We start from the raw sequence: 27,760 nt of genomic DNA on the forward strand, positions 1-27,760 counted from the left end.
CGTACACGGATAGCTTCCATTAGAGAAATACTTCTGAAGCACATCATCATCATCTAGTACTGGCTATATAGGACAAATTTCGAATATTGTATGTATCACAACTAGGAAGGGTATGTTTGGGTGCGCATTTAAGGAGTCTAAAAGTACGTTTAACACTTAAAAAATCAATTTGATAAAAGAAATACCCGTTTGATAAAAACAATTGAAAGTGTTTTTAAGGGTTCAAAAAGCCTAAAAATGATCAAAACGCATTTTTGATAAAAGCTTAAAAATAAAGCTTTTGCCAAAAGCGTTTTTTGATTTAAAAATTTTATTTCTCAAACACAATTCCAAGCATACTCTAAATTCATTGTGATAACTTACTAACATATGAAAAAAGTGTCTTTATGACATAAAGAGGTGCGTCAAGTAAAACTAAGAACATATTTGATATTACATTAGAAAGTAAAGCTTTTAAAGTTAAAAAATAAATAAATAAAATAAATAAAAACTTTTTAGTAAAAGCTTTATTTTTAAGCTTTATTTTTAAGTTATGTTTAACTTTTTAGAAAAAGCTTTTTTTAGAAAAAGCACATTTTGACTTTTTTTTTTTTTTTTTGAGTAAAAAAGTCAAAATACTTCAAAATTATTTTTACCAAATATGCTAATTTTTTGTTTGACATAATTTTCTAGGTATTAAAAATACTTTTTACCCTCCTTAACCTAATTCTAAACTAGCTTTAAGTCTGTTTGGTTAAAAAAAAAAAAAAACACAACTTTTTTGCTCTAAAAAAGTTTCAAATTGCAATTTGAAAAAAGTTTGAAAATGAGGTTTCTCTTTTAAAGTTCTTTCTGACTTTTTCTAGAAACAAAAATCATATTTCCAAATTCAAACCCAAATAAACTCTAAATCTAATGCAGTTTGAAAACTTTAGCCCATAGCTTGGTAAAATTAGGTTGGTTGTACCTCCTTCAATTACCCCCAATCTGTCCCGGGGCTGGGGGGAAGATAAAAGCAAGAGGTTGCCTCCTTAGTCCTTTCTTAACCACTAAAAGGAAACATAGCTATTAAAGAATGAAAGAAGGAAAAATGACATTTATGATCGAAAATTGACACATGAGATCACAAGCCTTATAACTTGCTATACATTCTAAAAACTATGCCCAGTAAGGTCTCCCCCTGGAAAAGAATGGTTAGATAATCTGAGAGTCTCTTGATCAACCAGCATCTCGGCTTGATCAACCGGCGTCTCAGCTCACCATCTCGGCTCCACCACCCTCGATGTACACGAAGCAGTCGGGTCTCCTTGTATCTGTCTAGTATTGTACGAATTGCAGCTCAGGCATTTATGTGCCACAACATGGAATGGGAGGTGAGAGTTTGCTCCGCAATCATTGCAGAGAATCCAGACCTGATTTTTATATGAAACCTCAACAACAGAGATGTATGGCACAGTTGCCATTGATGAATCAAACTGTTGCTTACTTACTAACCATCTTATTCCGGTATATTTCAGGCATTGGAGCTGAGGCAATCTGCATTAAGTAAAAAGAACTTCAGGACATGAAGCACAATATTATTAGCAAAAGCTCATTTTTGTTTGGAAAACAAGAATGTGGAGATAACTTCTATTTACCACTTGATCAAGCTTTGCCCACACAAGGGACATATCACAGATGGACTTCGAGCAGATGGGGCATGAGTACCTGCAAGATAAAGGAATTGATTCTCCCTAGCTGAATTTGCACGAAGAGGAGTTGAAAAACAAACAGGCACATCAAACCAAGAGTAAAATCTAAATCAGTGAAAGCCCAAAATCATACAAGGAGGAAGATTATGCCATTTTTACTTCAAGAATAAGTTGTGTGTTGTGTTCTTATTACTGTTATAATATTGTTTCAGGTGAATAAAAAATAAGGGTTACCGAAAATGTTTCTTCATCTCTTCCACACATTCACGATGTATTGTGTGTCCACAACGTAAGATAGTAATCCCTTTCAGCGTATCAAACAGAAACTGCAAACCAAGACAGCACTTATCCTGCTAATAATTTAAAAAAGGCTTCTTCATATTTCATTTTTATCAAACATCAATGCTTTACATCACCTCAAAGCAAACAGGGCAATCATGGTGCATTGCTCTTTCCACACAATGATGTCCATCTTCCATTAACTTAGGAATGCAACATTCTGATCCGACAAAAATTGCAAGGTAGTTATAATGAGAGGAAGATGAAAAAGAGCAGTGAATGGTCAAGAAACGGCTAATCCAATCCCTCACTTACCACATTTTGTGCAGTGGAAGAAACTTTCCTTGCCTCCAGTTTTGTTAAATATATTAACAGGCATAGCATTTGTGAAAATGATGGAAGCAGATGAAAATTTTTAGCTATTAAAAAAATTAAAGAAATGGTAAAAAAGTAAATGAATAATGAAAATTACCTGCAGATTCCACATTCATCACAGTGGTATTGGTTCTTTGAAGTCTGAAAGAGGAACAAACATTGAATTTTGCAAACCAGAATACAAAAGTACAACTAACGAAAGGTGCATTTGACACCCTCTTCGTTTCTCTTTTTTTTTTTTTTTTTTTTTTTTTCAGTGGATCCAACTCAACTTTGAAACTTACATCATCATCAAAGAACTTGCATATCTCACAGAAGTACTTCCCCATGTAAACACCACAACTAATTCAATACTGTTGAACCTGATTAGTATGCAAGACAACAAGATAAATACCCACCAAAACTTTCTCAAAAATTGACCTAAAATTTTGAATCTGTACTTTCATGTTCAGGGAACTTACATGCTGTTCTGTACTGCATAGGGAGCAGATGACCTGAAATTCGAACAAAACATGGACAATTTAGAGAAGTGAAAGAAGTAACATAATAGACCATATCCACGAGAAGTGAGAACCAACAACGGTCAATTTTACCTTTTATGAAATCCATCCTTAAGGCTTAAAATTGATCAAATTACTCCTTAAGGTATGCTTCATTATCAAATTGCTCCCTCCATACACTTATTGTTAGGGCTTTTAACGGAAACTGTGATAAGTAGGCCTTTCTCCTTCCCACTAGCAAGGGGTGGTGGGGTGGCCACCCACCCACACTCGCTAGTGGTGGTAGAGGGAGTGGTATGTCGCAACCCATGCTCTCCACCATTGGGTGTGGGTGTTCGTTTATGAGTGGGTTGTCCCACCCACCAAAGGGGCGTAGGGTCGCCCCACTACCTGCTCTTTCCAATAGTAGAGGGCATGAGTCGTAACCTATCTACTATGCACCTTGTGAGAGTGAGTGGGTGGGTCGGGGCCAACACACCCCGCTTGGCAAAGGGGGCACGACCCAACCACCAACAAAGGAAGAGGGCGAGTTGTTGCCCCACTGCTACCTTCACGTAGTGGCAATGGGCATGGGTGGGGCGACCCACACCACTGCCAGTGGGCAATGGGGGCAACAAGGTGATCTACCCCCTCCTCTATTGGTGGGTAGGGCAGTCCACCCATTCAAAAAGAGCGTGGGTGGGTTGGTGGGGCGATCCATGGGGCAGTTGGTGGCCACCTGATTTGTAATACACCACACTAAATTAGGATCAAGGACACCACGAATTAGCGTCAAAGTGTTTATAATAAAGTTGAATTAGTCACAAATCCCAAAAGGAAAAGAAAATGAGATTTTAAATACTTAGAAGAAACTCCCTATGAAGATTGTCTAAATGGTAGGTAATGGAAAAATAAGAAAGACATTCGTTCATCATTTGAACGGTCGACATCAGCAAAACGTCTGGACAATCCAAAGACCATCCGGACAGTGACAGTCTGTATGCAAATCAAATGGAGCCAATTTAGCATAGCCACGTGGAGTGGCTTATTAAGGTCTAGGATAAACCCTAGACACCCCATTTGAGACATTTAGCCTCCCAAAAGGGCCAAAACCTTAGAAAGAAAGAAAATATGAAAGACGAGGAGGGAGTCAAAGTGTGCCAAAACAACTACCTCAAGGAATTCTTCGAGCTTTGTGAGTAAATTCTCACCTTGAATCTAAACTAATATTTTCGAGCATGAATATTTTGTTATGACTGTACATTCTTACAATATCATAAATGTTCTTGATTCATGTTACGAGTCCAATTTTATACATATGACGATATGACTCTTACAAATGAATTACTATGCGATTTTTTACTCTCAGTTTACGTGCATATAATAAATATGAATAGCTAATTGTGTGTCATGACCACTATTGTAGAACATTGAGAAACTTTTGTGAAATAAACCTATGACATGTCATACTAGTTAAATACACTTGACTTTGTTGCCAAAGTGATGTGTGTAATGTGCATGAGTTCTACCCTGGATCCAAGGACTATTGTGATCAACGTAACCATGTATGGGCGGGGTTGAATCTGGTCAGAAAACTAGTGGATGGCTTGCTATGTGCATCATGGGGCACCGAAAATGTACTTGATGTCTTTTTACACGCGCAAACCCTATCGTGAATGAGTTAAGTACACAAATAGGTCATATCGAATGCAATTATGACTTCTTAAATACATTTATACTTATGTAATGCATGATTTTCTGCCTTATTTGAAAGATTATGAACTATTGTATGTGAAGTTTTATGTTTGACTTGCATTAAAAGGGGTTCATAGCATTACCATGTTTACGAGAGTTTACTATTCATTAAGTAGTTGATTTATGTTTTATGTGTTTCCACTTGTAAAACAGGAAGCCTTGATGTGTTTTAAGTAGTTAGGTATTACTGAGAATAGAAGAGGTTGGAATTGAATAATTATTCTAATTCTTTAGTTTGGTAGCAACACATATTTCATAATTAGAATGGAGCTAAAATTACTAAAAAGGTTATTTGATTTCTACTTTTTTTTTTTTTTTTTTAAACTCAAATAAAAAATAAAAAAAGAAAAAAAAAAGGGAGGAGGTTGAACATGTGGTGGCTGGCCACCCACCATAGTAGGCATTGGGGGTGGTGTGCCACCCTAGAGGACCTCGTCGTGGCCCTTTGCACTATCCCCGATGTGAATCGAGTGCCTAAGCCATCCTAGAATCTCACCAAGGGCCGTCTTGGCCACCCCCGATGGCCTTGGGGTGGCCGCGCCACCTCCAGAGGGCCTCGTCGGTCCACTACGAGGCCCTCTGGGGGTGGCACTGCTATCCCAGGGCCTTTTATGGGTGGCCGGCTGGCCACATGGTTTTTTGTTTTTATTTTTAATTTTGAGAGAAAATTAAAAAAAAATAAATAAATGGTTTTTATTTTTTTTAAAAAAAAATCTTGTCCATTTCTTTAGAAAAAGCTATTAATTTAATATTTTAGAGGAATAACTATTCCTTTGTGTAATAGATTAGTGATTTTCACGGGAATAACTATTCATAGGAACAGACCCTTACCAAATAAAAGAATGACTATTATATAGGAATAGCCATTTTATTTCAGGGTTCTATTTCGCAAACCAAATGGGCCCTTAGATGCTAAGAAACGACTAAAATTTTATAATTTGAGAAATTGTAAAATTGTAAAAAAAATATGATATGAGTTGGGGTTTTAGAAGCTGTGTCCGAACAAGGCTCTTCGTATGGGCATTTTACCTCGTTAACCCTTTCTTTATTTTTGTGCAATTTTTTGGACAGAGAAATTGGATATGATGTGGATCTGTGTATTTTGTTGCTTTTGAATAGCTTTTGTCGCTTTTAATGAGCTTTTGTGAGGACAGGGGAGAGGAAGCCTTGGGAGGCTGACAACTGTCTTTAAGTACTCAACATTGGGCAAACCTAAAATGTAGGCTAGAGAAGCATTTGGTTGTGTTTGATAATGGAATGGAAAAAGGGATTTGAATGATACCGTAGCAAGATTTGATTAATATGATAGAAAAAAATAAGAATATTTTATATAAAAAAATGAAAAAAAAATTATTTTGTAGTAATTTTTTTATTTGAATATTAATAAAAAGTGATTGATGTGATGTAAAAATTAAGAATGTTAGAGTTAATTTTGAAAATAATTTTTTTGATTTTTGGCTCCAGCCCGTTCCGACCTTTTGCCAAAGACAGCCAAGGTCCATGACAGAAAGGATGATTTTTCTATTCTAATTGGGGAGGGGCTAGAAATTTAAGTGAAGGGCCAAGTATCAATTTTATAAATATTTTAAGAAAATTTTGTAATTATAAATATATTAACTACATATAGGGGAGCCATGGTCCATTCTAGTTTCATTTGTCCAATACAAGGTGAGATTCTAATACACATGTGGGTGTTAAGGGCTAGCAAAATAGGTACTTGATATGACTTGTTTACGACCTATTTATCCTATGCATATTTTTTTATAATAAAATTCATCTAAGCGTCAAAAAAAATAGTTACATGCATATGATTAATGAGTACCTGTTTTGCCAAATGGGGTGGTTTGACCACTTTCTTTGGTCAAATCAAGGGTGAGTGTATCATCCTCCTCTAACCATTTGGTCATCCCCAAATTGTTGCGGATGTAGCGAAAATCATCTTGATTCCCATTTTTTTTCTTTTAAATAAAATTGTTTATTTTTTTTTAATGATATTTTTGCTATTTGGGATACATTGTGAATTTTTGATAATTTAGGGGACAAATTGATGTAATATTTAGCTCAAGAATGATATTGTAAAATTGAGTGCTAGTTTTTTCCTTTTTGTTTTTATAGTCGTACATCATGCACTGTTGGGGACGATGCTTTTTTACTTTGGTATGTGGTTCACGTGATCCTCAATTCAACACTTTCACTTTTTAATTTGATATTTACATTTACATTTATAATTTTATTTTTAAAATTTTTAATTAAAGGAGACACCCTTCCATTAGAAATTTAACGGAGCGTGATTTATTTGAAAATGGTTTTAACCTTGGGAAGTAAATTGATAAAATTTAGGATTAAATATCATTTTAGTATCCGGGTTTTAACGCTTTTATTTTTTTCACATGTGTTTCATTTAATATCATAGATGATACTTAGGTTATGACTGTTAAACATATTGCTGAAGAAGTCCCTGAAGTTTCTGTTACTGCTGAAGTCTTCTAGTCTTACTACATCTCTAGTCTTCTAGTTTTACTACATCTCTTTCCTTATCTTTAAGTCATCTATTTGCATTCTACTTCTCTTGTTCTCTTGTTATTAATTTCAGATTAGTATTAAGTCTTATGTTAGGATTATGTTATTAGTTTTTGAATTCACATCAACTTATGTTATCAAAGTTGGTGATGGATTATATTTGTATTTTCTGTTCTATTTAATCTTAATGAGAAAGCAGCACAAATCATTCCGCAAAATCATGTTCTCTAAGAACGCTTTTATGGTATCAGAGCCATTATAGGCATATGCCCCATAGCTCTTCTTTCTTAAGCTGCTTTCTTTTCTTTTCTCTTCTTCTTCTGCATCACACAACCAGCTCTTCTATGGCAGTCAATACCTCCTTTTCTGCTCCTTCTTTTTCCCCACCTACCCTTTCTCAATTAAATGGAAAGCTTGAAGGTCCAAACTATCTTGGTTGGAAAACTCAATTCATGCCTATCCTGCGCACCCATGAATTATTAGGTATCGTGGATGGAACCGAACCATGCCCTGCTCAATTTATCACTGATGACAATGGTAAAGAAACCCTCAATCCAGAATTCACCATCTGGAATAGAAAGGATCAATGCATCCTAAGTTGGATCAATGTCACATTATCTGAGAAGGTCTTGTCCACAGTTTATGGACTTGATACTTCCAAACAAGTCTGGTCAGCCCTAGCAACCAGGTTTGCTAATGATTGTAGGTCTCGAATTGCCAATCTCAAAAGACAATTACTGAGTCTTCACCAAGGCTCCTTAACCTGCTCAGACTACATTCAATCAGCCAAAGTATGGTCTGATCAACTAGCTGCTGTGGGAAAACCTATCTCTGATGAGGACCTCATCTCATTCCTTCTCAATGGCCTCAATCCCTCCTTCAACAGCTTTGTCACCACTGTCTCCCTCCTAACCCGAGAGAAACAACTCTCTCTTGATGATTTCCAAGAAGAACTCATTAATCATGAAACATTGATCAATCAACAGCAAGCCTCAACAGTTGACACTTCAACCTTTGCCTTGTTTACACAGAAACAAGGTCAGAAATCATCCAAGAACCGTGGTGGGTATCCTCCCAGAAATTTCAGTTCTAGACCCCCTGCTGCCAAATTTTTTGCTGCTGCCCCTACATTCACCACAGCCCCAAGGTACAGCAGGCCTCCTGGTCCAAGGTCTCCTTATTCCCCTGCACCAAGGTACAACACTCCTACTTATGCTCCTACTCCAAGGTACAATAATACACCTGCTTTGTTGCCAACTCCTAGCACTAGTCAGCCATCTCGCATGCCATGTCAAATATGTGAAAGATTCAATCACCAAGCACTAGATTGCTACTATAGGATGGATTACTCCTATCAAGGAAGACACCCTCCTCCTCAATTGGTAGCAATGGTGGCGCAATCCAACAATGCCTTTGAAGACCCTCAATGGTTTGCTGACAGTGCCGCCAACACACATATTACTCAAGACTTGGAGAACCTTAATGTTCAGGAACCTTTTCAACAACATGACACTGTTGCCGTAGGGAATGGTACAGCTCTTACCATAGCAAATTCTGGTTCTACCACTCTTCAAGCCCCTCATTCTAATTCTAGTTTTAAATTGAATAATGTCTTACACTGTCCTGAATCAGCTGCAAATCTAGTCTCAATTCAACGCTTTTGTGTAGATAATTCTTGCTACTTTATTCTAACCTCATCTCATTTTTTTATCATTGATCTTCAGACAAAGGCAATCCTCTTAGAAGGGAAGAGTGAGAATGGCATGTATCCTCTCAAGCTGGGCAGGAAGTCTCACAACAACAACAAGTCTTTTATAGCTTTATTAGGAATAAGAACATCATCCTTAGTATGGCATTTTAGGTTAGGTCATCCATCTAATGATGTAGTTACTCGAGTTGTTCGAGATAACAATTTACCTATTTCGCATTCAAATTATGTTTCAGATTCAAATTTCAATAAAAATTTGCTTTGTGGTTCCTGCCAATTGGGTAAAAGTAAGAAACAAGCTTTTTCTCCATCTACCCGTGTCTCTTTATTTCCTCTTCAACTTATTCACACTGACATCTGGATCTCTCCAGTACTGTCAATCAGTGGATACAAATATTATATTGTTTTTGTGGATGATTTTTCAAGATTCACCTGGATCTATCCCCTACACACAAAATCAGCAACCTATGATACATTCCTCAAGTTTAAACTTCTAGTTGAAAAACAATTCTCTACATCCATTAAAGCAATCCAATCTGATGGAGGAGGAGAGTTCACATCCCATCTCTTCCAAACTTTCCTCAAAAACAATGGAATTGAACATAGAAAAAGCTGCCCTTATACTTCCCCTCAAAATGGTCTTGCCGAAAGAAAACTAAGACACATTCTTGAAACCGGTTTAACCTTATTAGCCCACTCTCACCTCTCAAATAAATATTGGGTTGATTCTTTTCTTACTGCAGTGTTTGTCATTAATAGGTTGCCTACACCCACTCTTCAAAATATGTCTCCCTATTCTTAACTCTATTCTAAAGCTCCTGACTACCAAAGACTTAAAGTCTTTGGCTGCTTATGCTACCCATTGCTCCGGCCCTATAATGCCCATAAACTTGAGTATAGATCTAAGCCTTGTATCTTTTTAGGTTACAACTATGCAGGTTATAAATGTCTTGATCCAGTTACAAACAAAGCTTACCTATCAAGACATGTTGTGTTTGATGAGACTTCTTTTCCAGCTAAGGATCTTGCAGCTGCACAATTTCCTTCCAAGCTGCATGCACAAGGTGATTCTCCTTTCCCTTTACCTGTTTTGTCTACTTTCAATACTAACCCCTGTCCAAGCTCATCAGCAAATACTCCTTTTGCCACTCAACCTCCTCCCACTACTGACTCATCACCTACTGCACCAATCATTCCTGTTGATGAACCAGCTGCTACTGCAGCAACCCAAGATATTCAGCCATCGTATCCTATGCTTACCAGATCTAGGTCACATCTCCTCTCAAATCCACCCTCAATAGATCAACACTCATCCACCTCTGTAGCACCAAACCCTACCTCAATAGCTGCTACCCAATCTCCTCTTCAACCATCTCACACAATGGCTACCAAGTCTAGAACAGGAAACCTTAAACCTAAAACCTTTTCTGACTACAAGATGTTCTCCTCTAGATATCCACTACTTAGTTTTCATACTGTGTTACCCGAGTCAGAACCAACTTGCTATAGTAAAGCTGCTCTTGATCCCAGGTGGCAAGATGCCATGAATCTTGAATTTAAGGCACTTCTCTCCAACAAAACATGGACTTTGTGCCCTCAGCCACCTCACCAACATGTTCTTCATAACAAATGGGTGTATAAGATCAAAAGGAAGTCTAATGGTGCAATAGACAGATTTAAAGCTAGACTGGTTGCAAAGGGTTTTGAACAAACCTCTGGAGTTGATTACACTGAGACTTTCAGTCCAGTCATAAAACCTTCCACCATCAGAATTATACTAGCTTTGGCAGTCCATTTCAACTGGGTAATTAGACAGTTGGACATCTCTAATGCATTTCTTCATGGCTCTCTCAATGAGGAAGTGTATATGGAACAACCAAAGGGTTTTGTTGACAAGGAGAATCCTAAAATGGTGTGCAAACTGCAAAAGGCAATCTATGGTCTCAAACAAGCCCCTCGAGCCTGGTTTCATAGATTGTCTTGCTACTTACTTGATATAGGCTTCACTGCCTTTCTAGTTGACACTTCTTTATTTATTTTTCTCACTGGCAACATTAAAGTTTTTATGTTGATATATGTGGATGATATAATTATTACAGGGACACATCCTCAGTTGATTACTAAGATTATTGGGCAAATGCAGTAGGAATTTCCTGTTAAAGACTTAGGCTCTCTAAGTTTCTTTCTTGGCATACAGGTTACTCGAAGCTCTACAGAGCTTCATCTCTACCAAGCAAAATATGTTACTGACATCCTTCATAGAACCAAGATGACAGAAGCAAAGCCTATGCTCATCTGGTTCTCAGTTGTCCAGCTTGAATGGAGAGTCCCTGCTTGATCCTTTTGAGTATAGCAGTGTAGTAGGTGCTCTTCAATACTGCACTCTAACTCGACCTGATATAGCCTTTTCTGTGAATCAGCTTTGTCAACATATGCATCATCCAAATGTTACTCACTGGTCAGCAGCTAAGAGAGTTCTCAGATACCTCAAGAACACCCTCCATCATGGCTTGTTTTACTCCCGCACAAACCTTCAACTGATGCCTTTTGTGATTCTGATTGGGCTGGCTGTCCAGATGATAGGAGATCCACTTCTGGCTTTGCAATTTTTCTTGGTAATTGCTTAATCTCTTGGAGTTCAAAGAAACAACCTGTGGTCTCAAGATCAAGCACAGAGGCTGAGTATAGATCGCTCGCAATTACTACTACTGAGCTGTTTTGGTTACGAATGTTATTTCAAGAGATACAAATTCCTCTTCCAAAGGCTCCAGTTGTCTGGTATGACAATGTAAGTGCACTATCCTTGGCTGCCAATCCGGTTTATCATGCTAGAACAAAGCATATCGAAGTTGATTATCACTACATCAGAGAAAAAGTCCTCAACCGAGACATCATAGTATCTTTCATCTCCACAGCCGACCAAATTGCAGATGTTTTTACAAAAGGTTTATCTTCAGCTCGATTCCTTTATCTCAAGACCAAGCTCCAAGTGATTTCATCCCCTTTTAGCTTGAGGGGGCATGTTAAACATATTGCTGAAGAAGTCCCTGAAGTTTCTGTTACTGCTGAAGTCTTTTAGTCTTACTACATCTCTAGTCTTCTAGTTTTACTACATCTCTTTCCTTATCTTTAAGTCATCTATTTGCATTCTACTTCTCTTGTTTTCTTGTTATTAATTTCAGATTAGTATTAAGTCTTATGTTAGGATTATGTTATTCGTTTTTGAATTCACATCAACTTATGTTATCAAAGTTGGTGATGGATTATATTTGTATTTTCTGTTCTATTTAATCTTAATGAGAAAGCAGCACAAATCATTCCGCAAAATCACGTTCTCTAAGAACTCTTTTAATGACTAAATACAGAAATGGCACATCCGTTCATATTCTGTTAATAAAACTAATAGATTTCCACCGATTAGGCCCAATAGCTTCAGCCACCCCCATTGGCCAAAAGTGGAGGTGGCCGAATCACCCATAATTGCAAAAATGGGTGAAAATTCGTTAGTTTTATTAACAGAAGATAGATGGAGGTATCATTTCAGTATTTAGCCATAACCTCGGTATCATTTATAACACAAAAAGAAACCTAAGTGGGAAAAAATAAAGGTGTTAAAACCCAGGTACCAAAAGATTATTTAACCCTAAAATTTAGGAACTTTTGAAGCATTTTTTCCCTCTAACAATTGACCAATATCATTTTGGTATCCGTCTCTTAGTAAAAGATTTGATACTCCTAACATTTTTCTTGTATCTTTCCTGCTCTTAGAATTTGTTGTTCAAACCACACCATACAAATCCTTCAACTGCTTGAAGTCTACCAGTGGGTCGGTAAGTAAGTCACTTATAGAAGATGTTCGAGTGGGAAGTGGAAGTAGATGAGCTTGTTGTTGTTTACATTGAGTATTTTAAGTTTACATTGATCTTTTATAGTGAAGTGATTTATTGAGTTTGACTGTCCTAAAATAGTTTTACCTTTGATGTATTTAAAAGATTTCCACTTTGTCAACAAAATCTTGTATCGTTGACATGTGAATGATTTATCTCTTTTGGTGGATTTGAGATTATTATTCTTGCAGTATTTCATTTATTATATTTACTGCATATTGTGTTTTGAGCATTGGGGATGGGATCTTATGCCCTTTAGAGAATCTCAAGCGAAAATGCTTTTTTTTTGCTCCTTCCAGTTGATTTGAAGCTTCTATATCCCTGTTCCATTGGCTTTCATCTTATGGAGCCTTTGTGCTGTAAAGGAAATGCCAAAATACATTGACTTTGTTGTATTATATCTCACAATCTTGGCGGTGACTCTTTTATCAATTGTACGTATATGCATTTCTTAGTTTTTCCAGCTTTTCTTTTGTAGCTGGTCTGAAACTAGGAAATATTTGGGTGCCTTTTTGTACAGTGTACATGGATAGCTTCCATTAGAGAAATATTTGTCCTGAAATTTCGAGAAAATAAGGGACTACTTCTCTAGAGCTATCACTCACGATGTACAATGTACATGGATAGCTTCCATTAGAGAAATATTTTTGAAGCACATCATCTAGTGCTGGCTATAGAGGACATATTTCGAATATAGCAAGCACAATTACTAAGGGCATGTTTGAACGTGCATTTGAGAGGTTTAAAAGTGCGTTTAACATTCTAAAAGTCTATTTGAATAAAAAAGTATCCGTTTGGTAAAAAAAAAATTAAAAATGCTTTTAAGGGTCAAAAAAGCCTAAAAATTGCCAAAACACATTTGACAAAACTTAAAAATGAAGCTTTTGTCAAAAAAACACTTTTTGACTTAAAAACTCTATTTCTCAAACACAATTCAAAACATGCTCAAGTTCATTGTGACATTTGACTAACATATGGTAAAAGTATTTTTATTACATAAACAATTGCTTCAAGTAAAACTAATTAAGAGCATGTTTAAAATTGCGTAGGGAAGTAGAGTTTTTAAAGTCAAAAAGAGCTTTTTAGAAGAAAAAATATATATATATTTTAAATCTATCCAAAAGTGCATTTTGACCATTTTTTAATAAAAAAAATCGAAAGTACTTTTAAAATTTTTTACCAAACATGCCAGCTTTTTGTTTGCCATAACTTTCTAGGTATTAAAAGTATTTTTTACCCTCTTTAACGTAATTTCAAACCCTATAAGTTTGTTTGGTTAAAAAAAAAAAAAAACACTTATTTAAGTTTTTTGCTCTAAAAAGTTTAAAATTGCATTTTGAAAAAAAGTTTGAAAATGAGGTTTCTTTTTTAAAGTTCTTTCAGACATTTTCTATAAACAAAAATTATATTTCCTAATTCAAACCCAAATAAACTCAAAAATGTAATGCAGTTTGAAAACTTTAGCCCATAGCTTGATAAGATTAAGTTGGTTGTACCTCCTTCAATTACCCCCACCCTGTCCCGGGGGGAAGATAAAAGCAAGAGGTTGCCTCCTTTCTTAACCACTAAAAGGAAACAAAGCTGTTAAAGAATTAAAGAAGGAAAAATGACATTTATGATAAAAAATTGACAAGACAAGCTTTGTTAAGGTTTAAAAGTTACGGAATTTCATGCATTGAGAAGATGCATGTTAGCTAACACTTCTACTGTTAAAAATGTCAAACTTCTAGAGAGAAAAAATAAAAAAGGAAAGAAGAAATATTTACCTACAACTACAGGAAAAGAAGAGCAACTAGGAATTTATCTACCAAAAAAAGCAATGCACCCGAACCCAAAAAGGTTAAAGCAATGGAAGGTGCTCTGATTTGCTTATTGCGATTACAAGTAGGAATATTTTTACAATCCACAAACTCTCTAATTTAACACAACATTAATACAGACTAATAAGACAAACAAACATAATAAAAAACAAGACAAACCAACATAAAGACAAACATAGGAACAACCGTAACTAACCAATTACATAAAGCTTCACGAGATTTATTTTTTAATAGAGAATAAAGTTTGTAAGAAGGAGAGGATGAGCAGGGTAACAGCTGCTACTGTGGAAAGACCAGCCCACGGAGTGTTGAAATACCTGCGCACAAGTAGTGCTCGCCATCTAGGCCATCTCTTTTGACAATGTTCATTTAATTCCCTGCAAAGAGGTACGTAATGGAAGCTCTTAACACAAGTGGTGTGGTAAAGCTTGTTGAAGAATTGGACCGCATCCTCTGGATTCAAGCAGATAGAAAGGATATTTCTTTCACGAAGTATCTCCACGTCCTTAGTAGTGTCAATGAGGTTGTCGAGGAGTATGGCATAGGAAGTGATCATATCATCGCCTTTGGGGTAGCATTGCTCAAAGCTGATGAGATTCTTGATAAATGTTTCTGTGATCTCATGAATTCTTATTTGAGGAATTTCGAGGACGCCATTGCTAAATTTTATGTCAAACATATTTGCAGACTTGCTCTTTCTGAATTTGATTCCAGCTTCTAGGAGACGCGTAGCAGAAGGCACAGGTTCCCATCTGTATGGCATTTTCTTTCCTAATTCGTCTACTTCAATTGATGAAACCAACAATTTTTTAAACAGGTCAGGAATATGTTTGATGTCTTGAAGTTGATGAGATATCCTGAACGAGAATACGTTACAAAAGAATTTAATGGCAAGTTGAATTAGGGTCTTCCCGCATATAGGGCCGATGGTCATGCTGAACAAACGCTCAAGTATCTTCCAAGGTACTTGGTTTTCTAGCAATATCAAGTCATGGTCTAGAGCTTCAAGCATACTAGGCGTGCTAAAAATAGGGTCATTTTCTACTTCTTTCCCACATTCATCAGCATTCTTGTGGAATAGCTCAATAATAAAGCTACTATCAATTAACAAAATTTTCACAAATTCTTCTGATGTATAATGAATGGCTCTAGCATAACATTCACGAGCTTCTCCCTCTAAATCTTTGATGGATTTGATCATACATCTCAGCATTTTATTTGGATATAACTTATAGAAAAATGATTTTTTTTGAAGGCTTTGTAAATACTTAGCTTTAATTGTTTCTGTAGCTTTCAAGATTGAGTTATCATGATGGAGAGGCCCAATCGAAAAGGCATTGGGGATATAAGCCTTTTCATTTTACCTGTAAAGTGCGATTGGAGTTTTGAAGATGCAACGATTAGGTGACATGAACAAATCCTGGGACATCGATCGTTTCTTCTATCGAAGATACCAAGTGTTCAACATCAAATGTATAAGTTTCTTCTAGAGGAACTATATCCATATTTTGGTTCTGGTCCATCTTCTTTCTTGACCTCCTAAAGTTGTTTCCTCGTGAATAACCAAAACAAAGAGAAAAATAAAGAAAGGAAATACTTTAGGCGCAATTCTCTTAAAAATGAATAGAGAAAAACATCAACTTATAAGAATATGAGAGTAACATTTTCCCAAACAAGAGCATGAGTTTTTGAGACTAACAAAAATAAGGTTTTCTAAGCTCATGGTAGCCTATGGTATAGGGTTTATTTTGCCCTTAATATGAATGAGAAGAACGTATATATTGGTAATTATCTTCTTTACTTTTGAAAGAAAATTGCTTTGATTTTGTTAATAAAAAATAGGGAAAACTTCACTTAATCCGTTGAAAATCTTTTGCAACTATTTTCCTAAAGTGCATAAACTCTTAATTTAATGTGTCAAATTACTAATTTTTTGCCATGTCATCATTTTGTTAGGCTTTTCTATTAAATCCTGTCAAAATTTCAAAGAGATTTTAAGTGTTGGTATTTTTGCAAATTCTGTTAAATCCCAACCAACATGCACTTGAATCTTTGATTTTTTTTTTTTTTTTTTTAAAAAAAAAGAAGCAAAATGTGGGGTATTCTAGTCATTTTGACTCTCCTCCGTTATGATTTATCGGAAAAACCTAACGGATAGGTAATATTGCAAAAAATTGAAAGTTCAATACACTAAATTGAGAGTTTTTGAACTTTGAGAGAGTAATTATAAAAGTGATGAAAATTTAGAAAGATTAAGTGAAGTTTCGGTAAGAAATATGGCATGACAAGTTGACAACTTCAAGTGGAACCAAATCAAAGGAAAAATACGTGGCATTAAAATCACATACCAAATATCAATTGCAAACTTCTTACCAGTTCCACTGCTCTTAGATACTGATGTTTTGGTTCCTATAGTGAAGTTCCAACCTACCTTAAGGATATATCCTGCAAGAAAAGTTCATATAAACCCATCAAAAGAAATATCAAAATGTTTTTTGTTCTCTTTTTCCCTGTTAAAATTCTTTCTTCAGGAATGATCAAAAGAGAGAAAAAAAAAAAAAGGAAAGGAAAACAAAACAAAATAAAAGACAAGGAGATAAAAGGATCCCCATACCTCAATCTTTGTTCCCAGGAAAGTAGGCAACTAAATGACCATAGTCATGAGTCAAGGTCCGTTTTGCAGTACAAGTTTGGAGCAAGTGCTCCCTTTTTATAAATGGAAATGGAAGACCATGCATGTGCGAAACAGCTCAGCATATATATTAACTGGGGCGGAACAACGTACACGGTTGGGGGACACAAAATTTTTTAAAACTCCTTCAAAATACTATTTTACGCATTTACGCTGGGTTTGCAAAGGACTCGAAAAAGAAAAAAAAAAATTACTATTCCTCTCAAAATTAACTCTAATATTTTTATTTTTTACATCACATCAATCACTTTTTATTATTATTCAAATAAAAAAATCATTGCCAAACATCCTTTTTTTTTTTTCTCACATCATTCAAATCTGCTACATTTTTAGTCCACTTCATTTTTCAAGTACTTTAGTAAATACACTCTTAAGTCCACTATTACCCCTTATATTTCACTTTTTATCCCTCTAAATTACTATTTCACCCACTTAAAGTGTTTATTTTTTTTTAGCTTATTATCTTAGATTTATCCACTAGGAACAAGGCTGCACTTCTTGTGCAGCGTGAAAAGTAGTTGTCTTTTGCTTATTATATTTGAATAAGTCTGCAATTTTTCACGCTGCACTTCTTTGTATAGTGTCAAAAGACTTGTGAGAAATGTAACTTAAAGACTTCTTGTTTATTTTATTTTTCTACCAATAATAGTAAAATGGCTAGTTAAGAGGATAAAATCTAATTTTTCACACCTTTCTTATTTCAGGGGCAAATTTAGCACAAGGATCGGAGGCTTAAGTTCCACAAAAATTTAAAATATTCATCTATAATTATTATTTTTTTTATGAGTTAAAACCTTAAAAATTATGTTTTTTTTTTTTGTTCCCTCACTCAAATTTCTGATTCCGTATATATATATATATATATATATATATATATATATAATGTGTCCATTGACCAAGTAAAACAGTAAGTCAAGTTAGAGTAATATTATTGGCCCAAGATGTTAAGATAATTGCCCAAAACCGACTTTCCATCCGAATCTTTGCATCGCTATTGATGCAGTATGTTCGCGTTCTAACATAGGAAAATGCAAGTGGTGCCAATTACCATAGGAAAATGCATACAATATTATTAACATAGGAAAATGCACGCGGTGCAAGTGGTGCCAATTACCATAGGAAAATGCGTACAATATTATTAACATAGGAAAATGCACGTGGTGCCAATTACCATGCCCCATGCACGCATGTGCGAAAAAGTTCAGGAAAATCAAAGAAAAACAAAACAAGGAAAGTTTTTTTATTACAATTTTCATACAATGATACAAAACTATGTGACAGTTAATAAATAGTAAGGAAAAGTCTACATACCTCCATCAAATTAACACCTAATTAATAATGTCTTTTAAATTTTCAATTGTGACAATGTCTTCTCCCAAACTACTAAAACATTGTCAATATTCCTCCCGATGACCAAACTATCCTTAGTAAAATAAAAACAAGAAACACTAAAACTTCTAAAAAAGAGCCTAAATATATATATAATTCAAGTGGTGCCCAAATTAAAAAAAAAAAAAAAAAAAAAAAAAAAAAAAAAAAAAAAAATCCTTTTTATAAGAAAAAACAATAAAAATTTCAATTTCTTTTTATGAAAATTGAAAATTATCTTCTTTTTTTTTTTGTAATTTTTGTTTTATATTTTTTTAAATAAAAATTTTCGTTTAAAAAAATTTAATTATTATTTTTTTTTTCAAATTTATAGGGTTATTTTTGTCTTATTGAAAAATCTATATGGGTATTTTTATCTTTTTATTAGCCTTGTCCCTTGTGGAAGACATTGACAATGTTTTGTTAGTCTGAGAGGAGACATTGTCACAATTAAAAGTTTGGGAGCACATTGTCAATTGGCTGGTAGTTTGAGAAGGGTATGCGGACTTTCTTCTAAATAGTAAAATAATTAAGATTGTATGGTTAGCAAGTCAACTACTTATAATTATATTGACAAATCATATTTTTTGTTTAATCATTTTACTAATTATAGACAGCCATATCATTAAATAAAAGGACATTGTGTTATTATATATATATATATACATCAAGCACACAATAGATGGTCTAGTAATCATCAACAATGGTGAAAAGAGTGTAGGTTTATTGAAAGCAATATAATAGCAAATATAATGAATGTATGATTATATATGCATTGTAGTAGCTGATTGGTTTGAATCCTAGATTTTATCTTCTTTCACCCCTTCTCATTTGATTTGGAAGCTGTTACTTCCTACCATATAAATCTTGTTGGTTTTTTAGACTAGTAGTCATTATTCCCCAATCCGCTGCTAGCCATTACTCCCAACTTTTTGTTTATTTATTACTAGTAATTGATATCCATTACTACCCAGTCTTAGTAATAACTATATCATGTTAGTTATTTAATTTTAGCATTTTCGGCAGTTCTTGTAAATTAATTTTTTAGCTAAATTTAGTTACTATGCCTTATTTTCTTACTTCAACAGTCATTGTAAAATAGAAATTTTCTCAATAGTTGGTAAAGTAAACTTTCAAACTTATAAGTAATATTTTATTATATTTTCTCTTTCTATCCATTTTTTATTCTCTTTCCTCTCTCTCTCTCTTTATGGGAGACGAAATGGAAATGATAAAAAAATATTTTTAATTAGAGCATTTCTAGAAGAATAGACAAATCATTTCTAGTAGTTAGATTTAATTATTATTAGCATTTTTTTCATTTTCAGCATATAACCATTTTGCTGTTCACTATTCACACTATAAACTTTGTTTATTAATATTTTTCTCTCCCTTTCTCTCTCTCTCTCCTCCTCTTTCTTTTATACTCTCCCACACAAAATAATATTTAAAGAAAATAAGGAGTAGAATAGAAAATCTGTTGAAGTGTGTATGAAAAAATGAGTAGCTAAATTAAAAGTGTGTACTTTTTCAATAGCTATTTTGCCTATTTCTGCTGAAAATGCTCTTAGAGTAGATAGTTAAAATAGATATTCTGTTGAAGTGTGTAGTGAAAAACTAGTAGCTAAAATGAAAAAAAAAAAAAATTGTATTTTAAGTAGTTAAAATGAAAACCCTTACTAGAGATACTCACAATATGCATTTTATGTGCAGTTATTCAAAACAAATAGTTAATACAACAACAAACAATGTAGTCATGAAGAGCAATGTCATTCTCTAGTAAGTACTTCTATACTTGCTCTTTTCAGCGTGGATTCTTACTTCCTGCATATATATATATAAGTTCTTCTCCAAATAATTCACTTCATTAATTTGAGATGATCGCTAATAATAGTCCTAAAATCAAGATCGATGTTTCGAAACAAGCCGAAGCCATGGGAAAATACCAAAATAAATAATTCCTAAATCAAGTAAAACCAAGTCTGTTTGGTAATATATATATATATAACGTTTTAAACTTTCTTGCTCAAAAAAGGTTTAAAATTGTATTTTAGAAATTTTTTTGAAAATGAGGCCTTTTTTAAAGCTCCTTCCGACCTTTTTCTATATATATATATATATATATATATATATATATATATATATTAAAAAAAAAAAAAAAAAATTCTATTTCCTAAAGCAATCCCAAATAAACTCCAAATCTAATGCAGTTTGAAGACTAGTCCACAGGTAGGTAAAATTAAGTTGGTTTCTTTCATAACCACTAAAAGGAAACAAAGCTATTAAAGAATGAAAGAAGGAAAAATGACATTTATGATCGAAAATTGACAAGACAAGCTTTGCACCCTATCAGGACATGAGATCACAAGCCTTATAACTTGCTATACATTCCACCAACGATGCCCAATAAGGGCTGTCTCCCCCTGGAAAAGAATGGTTTGATAACCTGAGAGACTCTTGATCAACCAGCATATCGGCTTGATCAACTGTTGTCTCAGCTCACCATCTCGGCTCGGCCACCCTCGATGTACAGGACGCAGTCGGGTCTCCTTGTATCTGTCTAGTATTGTATGAATTGCAGCTCAGGCATTTATGTGCCACAACATGGAATGGGAGGTGAGAGTTTGCTCCACAATCATTGCAGAGAATCCAGACCTGATTTTTATACAAAACCTCAACAGAGATGTATGGCACAGCTGCCATTGATGAATCAAACTGTTGCTTAGTTACTTACCATCTTATTCCGGTATATTTCAGGCATTGGAGTTGAGGCAATCTGCATTAAAAGCTAAAAGTTAAAAGAACTTCAGGACATGAAGCACAATATTATTAGCAAAAGCTCATTTTTGTTTGGAAAACAAGAATGTGGAGATGACTTCTATTTACCACTTGATCAAGCTTTGCCCACACAAGGGACATATCACAGATGGACTTCGAGCAGATGGGGCATGAGTACCTGCAAGATAAAGGAATTGATTCTCCCTAGCTGAATTCGCACGAAGAGGAGTTGAAAAACAAGTAGGCACATCAACCCGGAGTAAAATCTAAATTAGTGAAGTACAAAGAGGAAGATTATGCCATTTTTACTTAAAGAATAAGTTGTGTGTTATGTTCTTATTACTGCTATAATATTGTTTCAGGTGAATATAAGCGCTTACCGAAAATGTTTCTTCATCTCTTCCACACATTCATGATGTATTGTGTGTCCACAACGTAAGATAGTAATCCCTTTCAGCGTATCAAACAGAAACTGCAAACCAAGACAGCACTTATCCCACTGATAATTTAAAAAATGCTTCTTCATATTTCATTTTTATCAAACATCAATGCTTTACATTACCTCAAAGCAAACAGGGCAATCATGGTGCATTGCTCTTTCCACACAATGATGTCCATCTTCCATTAACTTAGAAATGCAACATTCTGATCAGACAAAAATTGCAAGGTAGTTATAATGTGAGGAAGACGTAAAAGAGCAGCGAATGGTCAAGAAATCGCCAATCCCTCACTTACCACATTTTGTGCAGTGGAAGAAATTTTCCTTGCCTCCAGTTCTGTTATATATATTAAAAGGAATAGCATTTGTGAAAATGATGGAAGCAGATGAAAAATTTTAGCTATTGAAAAATTAAAGAAATGGTGAAAAAGTAAATGAATAATGAAAATTACCTGCAGATTCCACATTCATCACAGTGGTATTGGATCTTTGAAGTCTGAAAGAGGAACAAACATTGAATTTTGCAAGCCAGAATACAAAAGTGCAACTAACCAAAGGTGCATTTGACACCCTCTTCATTTTTTTTTTCAGTGGATCCAACTCAAAACTTTGAAACTTACATCATCATCAAAGAACTTGCATATCGCACAGAAGTACTTCCCCATGCAAACACCACAACTAATGCAATACTGTTGAACCTGATTAGTATGCAAGACAACAAGATAAATACCCACCAAAACTTTCTCAAAAATTGACCTAAAATTTTGAATTTGTACTTTCATGTTCAGGGAACTTACATGCTGTTCTGTACTGCATAGGGAGCAGATGACCTGAAATTCGAACAAAACATGGACAATTTAGAGAAGTGAAAGAAGCAACATAATAGACCATATCCATGAGAAGTGAGAACCAAATCAAATTGCTCCCTTCGTACACCTATTGTTAGGGCTTTTAACGGAAACTGTGATACGTAGGCCTTTCTCCCTCCCACTGGCAAGGGGTGGTGGGGTGGCCACCCACCCACACTCACTAACGGTGGCAGAGGGAGTGGTAGGTCACAACCCCACCATTGGGTGTGGGTGTTCGTTTATGAGTGGGTTGTCCCACCCACCAACAAAGGGGGGTAGGGTCGCCCCACTACCCTGTCTATCCATTAGCAGAGGACATGAGTCGCAACCTATCTACTATGCCACTTGTGAGAGCGAGTGGGTGGGTCGAGGCAAACGCACCCCCCTTGGCAGAGGGGGCACGACCCAACCACCAACAAAGGAAGAGGGTGAGTTGTTGCCCCACCGCTGCCTTCACGTAGTGGCAATGGGTATGGGTGGAGCGACCCACACCACTACCAGTGGGTAATGGGGGCAACAAGGTGATCCACCCCCTCCTCTATTGGTGGGTAGGGCAGCCCACCCATTCAGAAAGAGCGTGGGTGGGTTGGTGGGGCAATCCATGGGGCGGTTGGTGGCCACCCGATTTGTAATACTCACACTATATTAGGATTAAGGACACCACGAATTAGTGCCAAAGTGTTTATAATAAAGTTGAATTAGTCACAAATCCCAAAAGGAAGAGAAATTGAGATTTTAATACTTAGAAGAAATTCCATACAAAGATCGTCTAAATGGTAGGTAATGGAAAAATAGAAAAGACATTTGTTCATCGTTTGAACGGTCCACATCAGCAAATCGTCTGGTCGATCCAAAGACCATCCGGACAGTGATAGTTTGCATGCAAATCAAATGGAGCCAATTTAGCATAGACGCGCGCAGCGGCTTATTTAAAGGTCTAGGATAAACCCTAGACACCCCATTTGAGACATTTAGCCTCCCAAAAAGGCCAAAACCTTAGAAAGAAAGAAAATATGAAAGACGCGGAGGGAGTCAAAGAGTACCAAAACGACCACCTCGAGGAATTCTACAAGCTTTGCGAGTAAATTCTCACCTTGAATCTAAACTAATATTTTCGAGCATGAATATTTTGTTATGAACTGTACATTCTTACAATATCATAAATGTTCTTGATTCATGTTACGAGCCCAATTTTATACGTATGACGATATGACTCTTACAAATGAATTACTATGTGATTTTTTACTCAGTTTACGTGCATGTAATAAATATGAATAGCTAATTGTGTGTCATGACCACTATTGTAGAACATTGAGAAAGTTTTGTGAAATAAACCTATGACATGTCAAACTAGTTAAATAGACTTGACTTTGTTGCCAAAGTGATGTGTGTAATGTGCATGAGTTCTACCCTGGATCCAAGGGCTATTGTGATCAACGTAACCACGTATGGGCGGGGTCAAACCCGGTTAGAAAACTAGTGGATGGCTTGCTATGTGTAGTATGGGGCACCAAAAATGTACTCGATGTCTTTTTAGACGCACAAACCCTATCATGAGTGAGTTAAGTACACAAATAGGTCATATCGAATGCAATTACGACTTCTTACATACATTTATGTTTATGTAATGCATGATTTTCTGCCTTATTTCAAAGATTATGAACTATTGTATGTGAAGTTTTATGTTAGACTTGCATTAAAAGGGGTTCATAGCATTACAATGTTTATGAGTTTACTATTCATCAAGTAGTTGATTTATGTTTTATGTGTTTCCGCTTGTAAAACAGGAAGCCTTGTTTTGGAGATGGTGCAGGGAATCTAGCACTAGCCCGATTCTTGTTTGGTAGTGTGGAGGATATCGCCTATCTGCGAGAGCACCATGAGGAGATTGATAGGCCTTGGTTGGCATTTCTGTACCATTGGGTTAGGGTTTTCATATAAGGCTCTTGAGTAGCAAAATCGTCTTCCAAAATACGGTCATAATCTCTTTTTTGCCATATGTCAAGCTGGTGTGGCACTTCTGTACACGTAGAGTATTTAATTGGGTCTAATATAGTCTAATGCCTATGTGCCACAATTTCAGTTAAAAACCCTAAAGACAAGTGCATTAAGGGAGCAATTTGATACAGGAACATAAAGTCAAGAGTGATTTGATCAATTTTAAATCTCAAGAAGTGATTTGATAAAAGGTTTAAACCTTATGGACCTTTATTGTATTTTTCCCACCAACCAAAGATCACCAATCTTTATACCACAGAAATAGAAACTTAAAAAAGAATGCAGCGAGTACTCCGTGTAAACATTTGCCCTAGACTTGGAGAAAATCCATGGATCCACCAGCAAATCCATACTTATTAAGAGATAAAGGAAAATCAAAGAGTAGAAAAAGACCGAGTAAGTATTCAATGTGACAACCACATGCAAATGAATTCCTATTCCTTTAAATAGTCAAAGTATATTGGTGCTGTAATGGAATGCAATATGCCTTTTTCTTTCGAAAGTCTATGCAATATGACTCAAATTACTATCATTCTTCCTTCAACTCAAAAATCCTTTTCAAGATATTAGTTTCCAGAATCCAAGTACAGCTCGAAATTTGGAAACAATGCAACCCAGGAATCTTTATCAAAGAAGTTTAAGAGCAAGAATATGACAACCATAATACATCCAGAAAAAGAAATGACTACCATCATAAACACACTAACTTGAGGTTATATTTGGTACAAAATCCATCTCTAAAAAAAAGTCCAGGTTGCACTAGTTCCTCAGTGCAGGAGACAAGAGAGCCAGCAATAGCTTTTAAGGAATCCAATTCTCAACTCTGAATTCGTGACTTCCTCTACTCAAACATATGTATGCTAATGGGGTCAAACAGGCACGGGAAGCACAGATAAATTATAGATTTTAGGATACAATTCCAGTGCAATTAATATTTCAAATTAAGCAGCGTCAAGTGGAAAATGAAACTAAAAGAAAGAAAGAAGGAGAAGCAATAAGAGCAGAACATATTTCTTCATATAATATATCATGACACAGGGACACGGCAGCATAAAGGAACATCAATCAGCAAAAAATATTGATCATTTTTTTTAAATCAAAGCACCCTTCAGTTTACTTTAAATTCATAAAATGTAAAAAATAATAAAAAATAATAATAAAAATGCCAACCTTTTCAACTTCATGGCGTGGAAGATCATGTTGCTCAAGAGGATCAATTTCCATGGAATTCTGCTCATGTAAAACAGAATAACAATTAACTCCCGGTTTTAAATATAAAAATTATCATCACAAACAGGAGAAAAAAAAAAAAAAAAAACTAGTAAAGGATCATAATGTTTATGTGCATATACTTTTGCTTCATTATGGCAATGTCTGCAATCGAAAATCTCACTGCAACAGGGTGCTCTGATCTTGCATCTCCTCCTATAATGTGAGCAGCTGACCACACACACAAAAACCCAGATTTTGATAATAAATTAACTAAAACAAAGAGACCCAAATTCAGAAATACCCATTAAAAGGACAAAAAAAGAAAAGAAAAAAGATTCAATTGAAAGCAGAAAAATGAGGCATACCCGTAATTCCCAGATCCGAGTTCCATCAAAGATACATCTTCGTCACTGAATTCAGAAATACCTGAGCTTTGAGAAGACAATGAAGTCTCGGTTTCACTCTCCATTCTCTTTAAGTTTCCAAACCTTTTTTCTATCTCTCTGAGCCACTGAACTGAACCCACAACATTCAGAAAGAAAAGCCAAAGAATCATCATTAGAAATTATGAGAAAGAGTTCTAAAATATCAAAACATCGGCAGAAAAATAAAAAACCACCCACGTTGACTATCGCTATCACTATGAATCGGTTTTCCAATAGGAGAAATTACACAAGTATACACGAGGACAACACAAAGGTCTTTTATATATATATATATATAAAAGAAAGAGCCAACCGACTTTTCGAATTCCTTAAAAGAGTGAAAAAATATTAAATGAAAATACAATTATACAACTGTTTCTTTCTGTAAAAATCTTTTGTTCGTTGTACTTGTACAATTCCCAATATGGGATTTACATGGACCCATGTTCATAAGTATGCATGGGAGTAGGACAGATGGAAGATCGGATCTGCATTCATGGAAAAGGTTTACCGGCTGACGCGGCGACACGCCAGAGTTCATTATAGTCCTTATCCCCAGCAGCTTTGACCACTTTCATTGTTGTATAACTTGTATTGACAGAAATAGTAAGCGGGCCCCAGTCTAAATGCCTTTTTACCTTTGCCCCGATTAAAAGAAACGGGTTTCTATTTTATTTTTCCTGAAAAAAAACGTTAGATTTATAATTATTTTATAATTTATTAACCCGTAATTATTAGAGATTGTTAAATTTTTTTAATGATTAATATAACTATTGCAGCAAATTATTAAAAAAATAAAAATTCTAGAAATAGCAACACTTCTTCTCTCAAGTAAGATTGAGTTGGAGATGACATCACTGCCTGCAGGCTGCAGTACAGAATCGGTCAGAAAACAGAAGAAGAAAGTCTGAGACGCCCACAGAGAATTGGACTTCCCAAGAGAGAGTCTGAAACTAGTGGCGAAAGGATTGGTGGGGCTCCTGTATGTTTGACCGAGATGTGTTTTTTTATTTAGAGTTAACATCATTTCTTCGTATTAATAAATAATTTTACTCATTTTTTATTTATAAAAAATTTAAAATTTATTTTTATTTTATATCACATTAATTAATTTCAGATGATGCGAAGAAATGAAAAGTCGACGCGCCAACTCATGCAGTATGGCACAAACCAATATATTTGGACATTCACTAAAAAAAAAAAAAAAAAAAAAAAAAATATCAATTAGTAACGTAGTTACTGTTTATCACTTTTTGGCATGTTATCAATTAGTAATGTGTCAATTTATAACACGTTACTAAAATATGTCAATTTGTAACATGTTACTAAATATTTTAGTAACGTATGAAATGCAACACATTATTAATTGGTAACGTGTTAAACTGGCACATTACCAATTTGGTAATGTGTCAATATAACACGTTACCAATTGGTAACGTGTGAAATTGACATGTTACTAATTTTTTGTCTAATTAATTAATTCCATTAATATTATTTATACTGTTAA

The 27,760-nt window shown here is 35.1% G+C and overlaps 1 protein-coding gene and 2 pseudogenes across 4 annotated transcripts; all 3 read right to left on the reverse strand.

Annotated features, from left to right (window-relative positions):
- Positions 1–1,157: 1,157 nt before the first annotated feature.
- Positions 1,158–3,487, reverse strand: LOC132164017 (E3 ubiquitin-protein ligase RZFP34-like; annotated as a pseudogene).
- An 11,042-nt stretch (positions 3,488–14,529) lies between these two features.
- LOC132162925 (UPF0481 protein At3g47200-like) lies at positions 14,530–15,922 on the reverse strand (annotated as a pseudogene).
- Positions 15,923–20,787: 4,865 nt separating this feature from the next.
- LOC132164016 (E3 ubiquitin-protein ligase RZFP34) lies at positions 20,788–26,531 on the reverse strand. Of its 4 annotated transcripts, XM_088518977.1 has the most exons (13): positions 26,452–26,531; positions 26,194–26,344; positions 25,969–26,056; positions 25,787–25,846; positions 22,568–22,600; positions 22,391–22,468; positions 22,223–22,266; positions 22,067–22,107; positions 21,894–21,976; positions 21,712–21,803; positions 21,440–21,509; positions 21,288–21,329; positions 20,788–21,208 (listed from the first exon to the last, which is right to left on the reverse strand). In XM_088518977.1, exons 2-13 carry the CDS (start codon positions 26,295–26,297, stop codon positions 21,053–21,055), a joined length of 891 nt encoding a protein of 296 aa, XP_088375103.1. In that variant the 5' UTR covers positions 26,298–26,344; positions 26,452–26,531; the 3' UTR covers positions 20,788–21,052. The 4 variants fall into 4 exon arrangements, with proteins under 4 accessions (XP_088375103.1, XP_059430407.2, XP_088375104.1 ...); XM_059574424.2 differs by lacking the exon at positions 26,452–26,531 and having other exon boundaries at positions 26,194–26,413; XM_088518978.1 differs by lacking the exons at positions 22,391–22,468; positions 22,568–22,600; positions 26,452–26,531 and having other exon boundaries at positions 26,194–26,413.
- Between the last annotated feature and the right edge of the window lie 1,229 nt (positions 26,532–27,760).

This window comes from Corylus avellana, chromosome 8 (genome assembly GCF_965113065.1).
Source record: "Corylus avellana chromosome 8, dhCorAvel1.hap1.2, whole genome shotgun sequence".
NCBI lineage: Eukaryota > Viridiplantae > Streptophyta > Magnoliopsida > Fagales > Betulaceae > Corylus > Corylus avellana.

Excerpts from the sequence above, each read along its gene's own strand:
- LOC132164016 (XM_059574424.2), bottom strand. The coding sequence starts at position 26,387 with ATGATGATTCTTTGGCTTTTCTTTCTGAATGTTGTGGGTTCAGTTCAG. Across the intron at positions 22,601-25,786 it reads CACGCCATGAAGTTGAAAAG|GTCATCTGCTCCCTATGCAG; the intron begins GTTGGCATTTTT and ends TTCGAATTTCAG. Across the intron at positions 21,330-21,439 it reads GGGCAAAGCTTGATCAAGTG|ATTGCCTCAACTCCAATGCC; the intron begins GTAAATAGAAGT and ends CTTTTAATGCAG.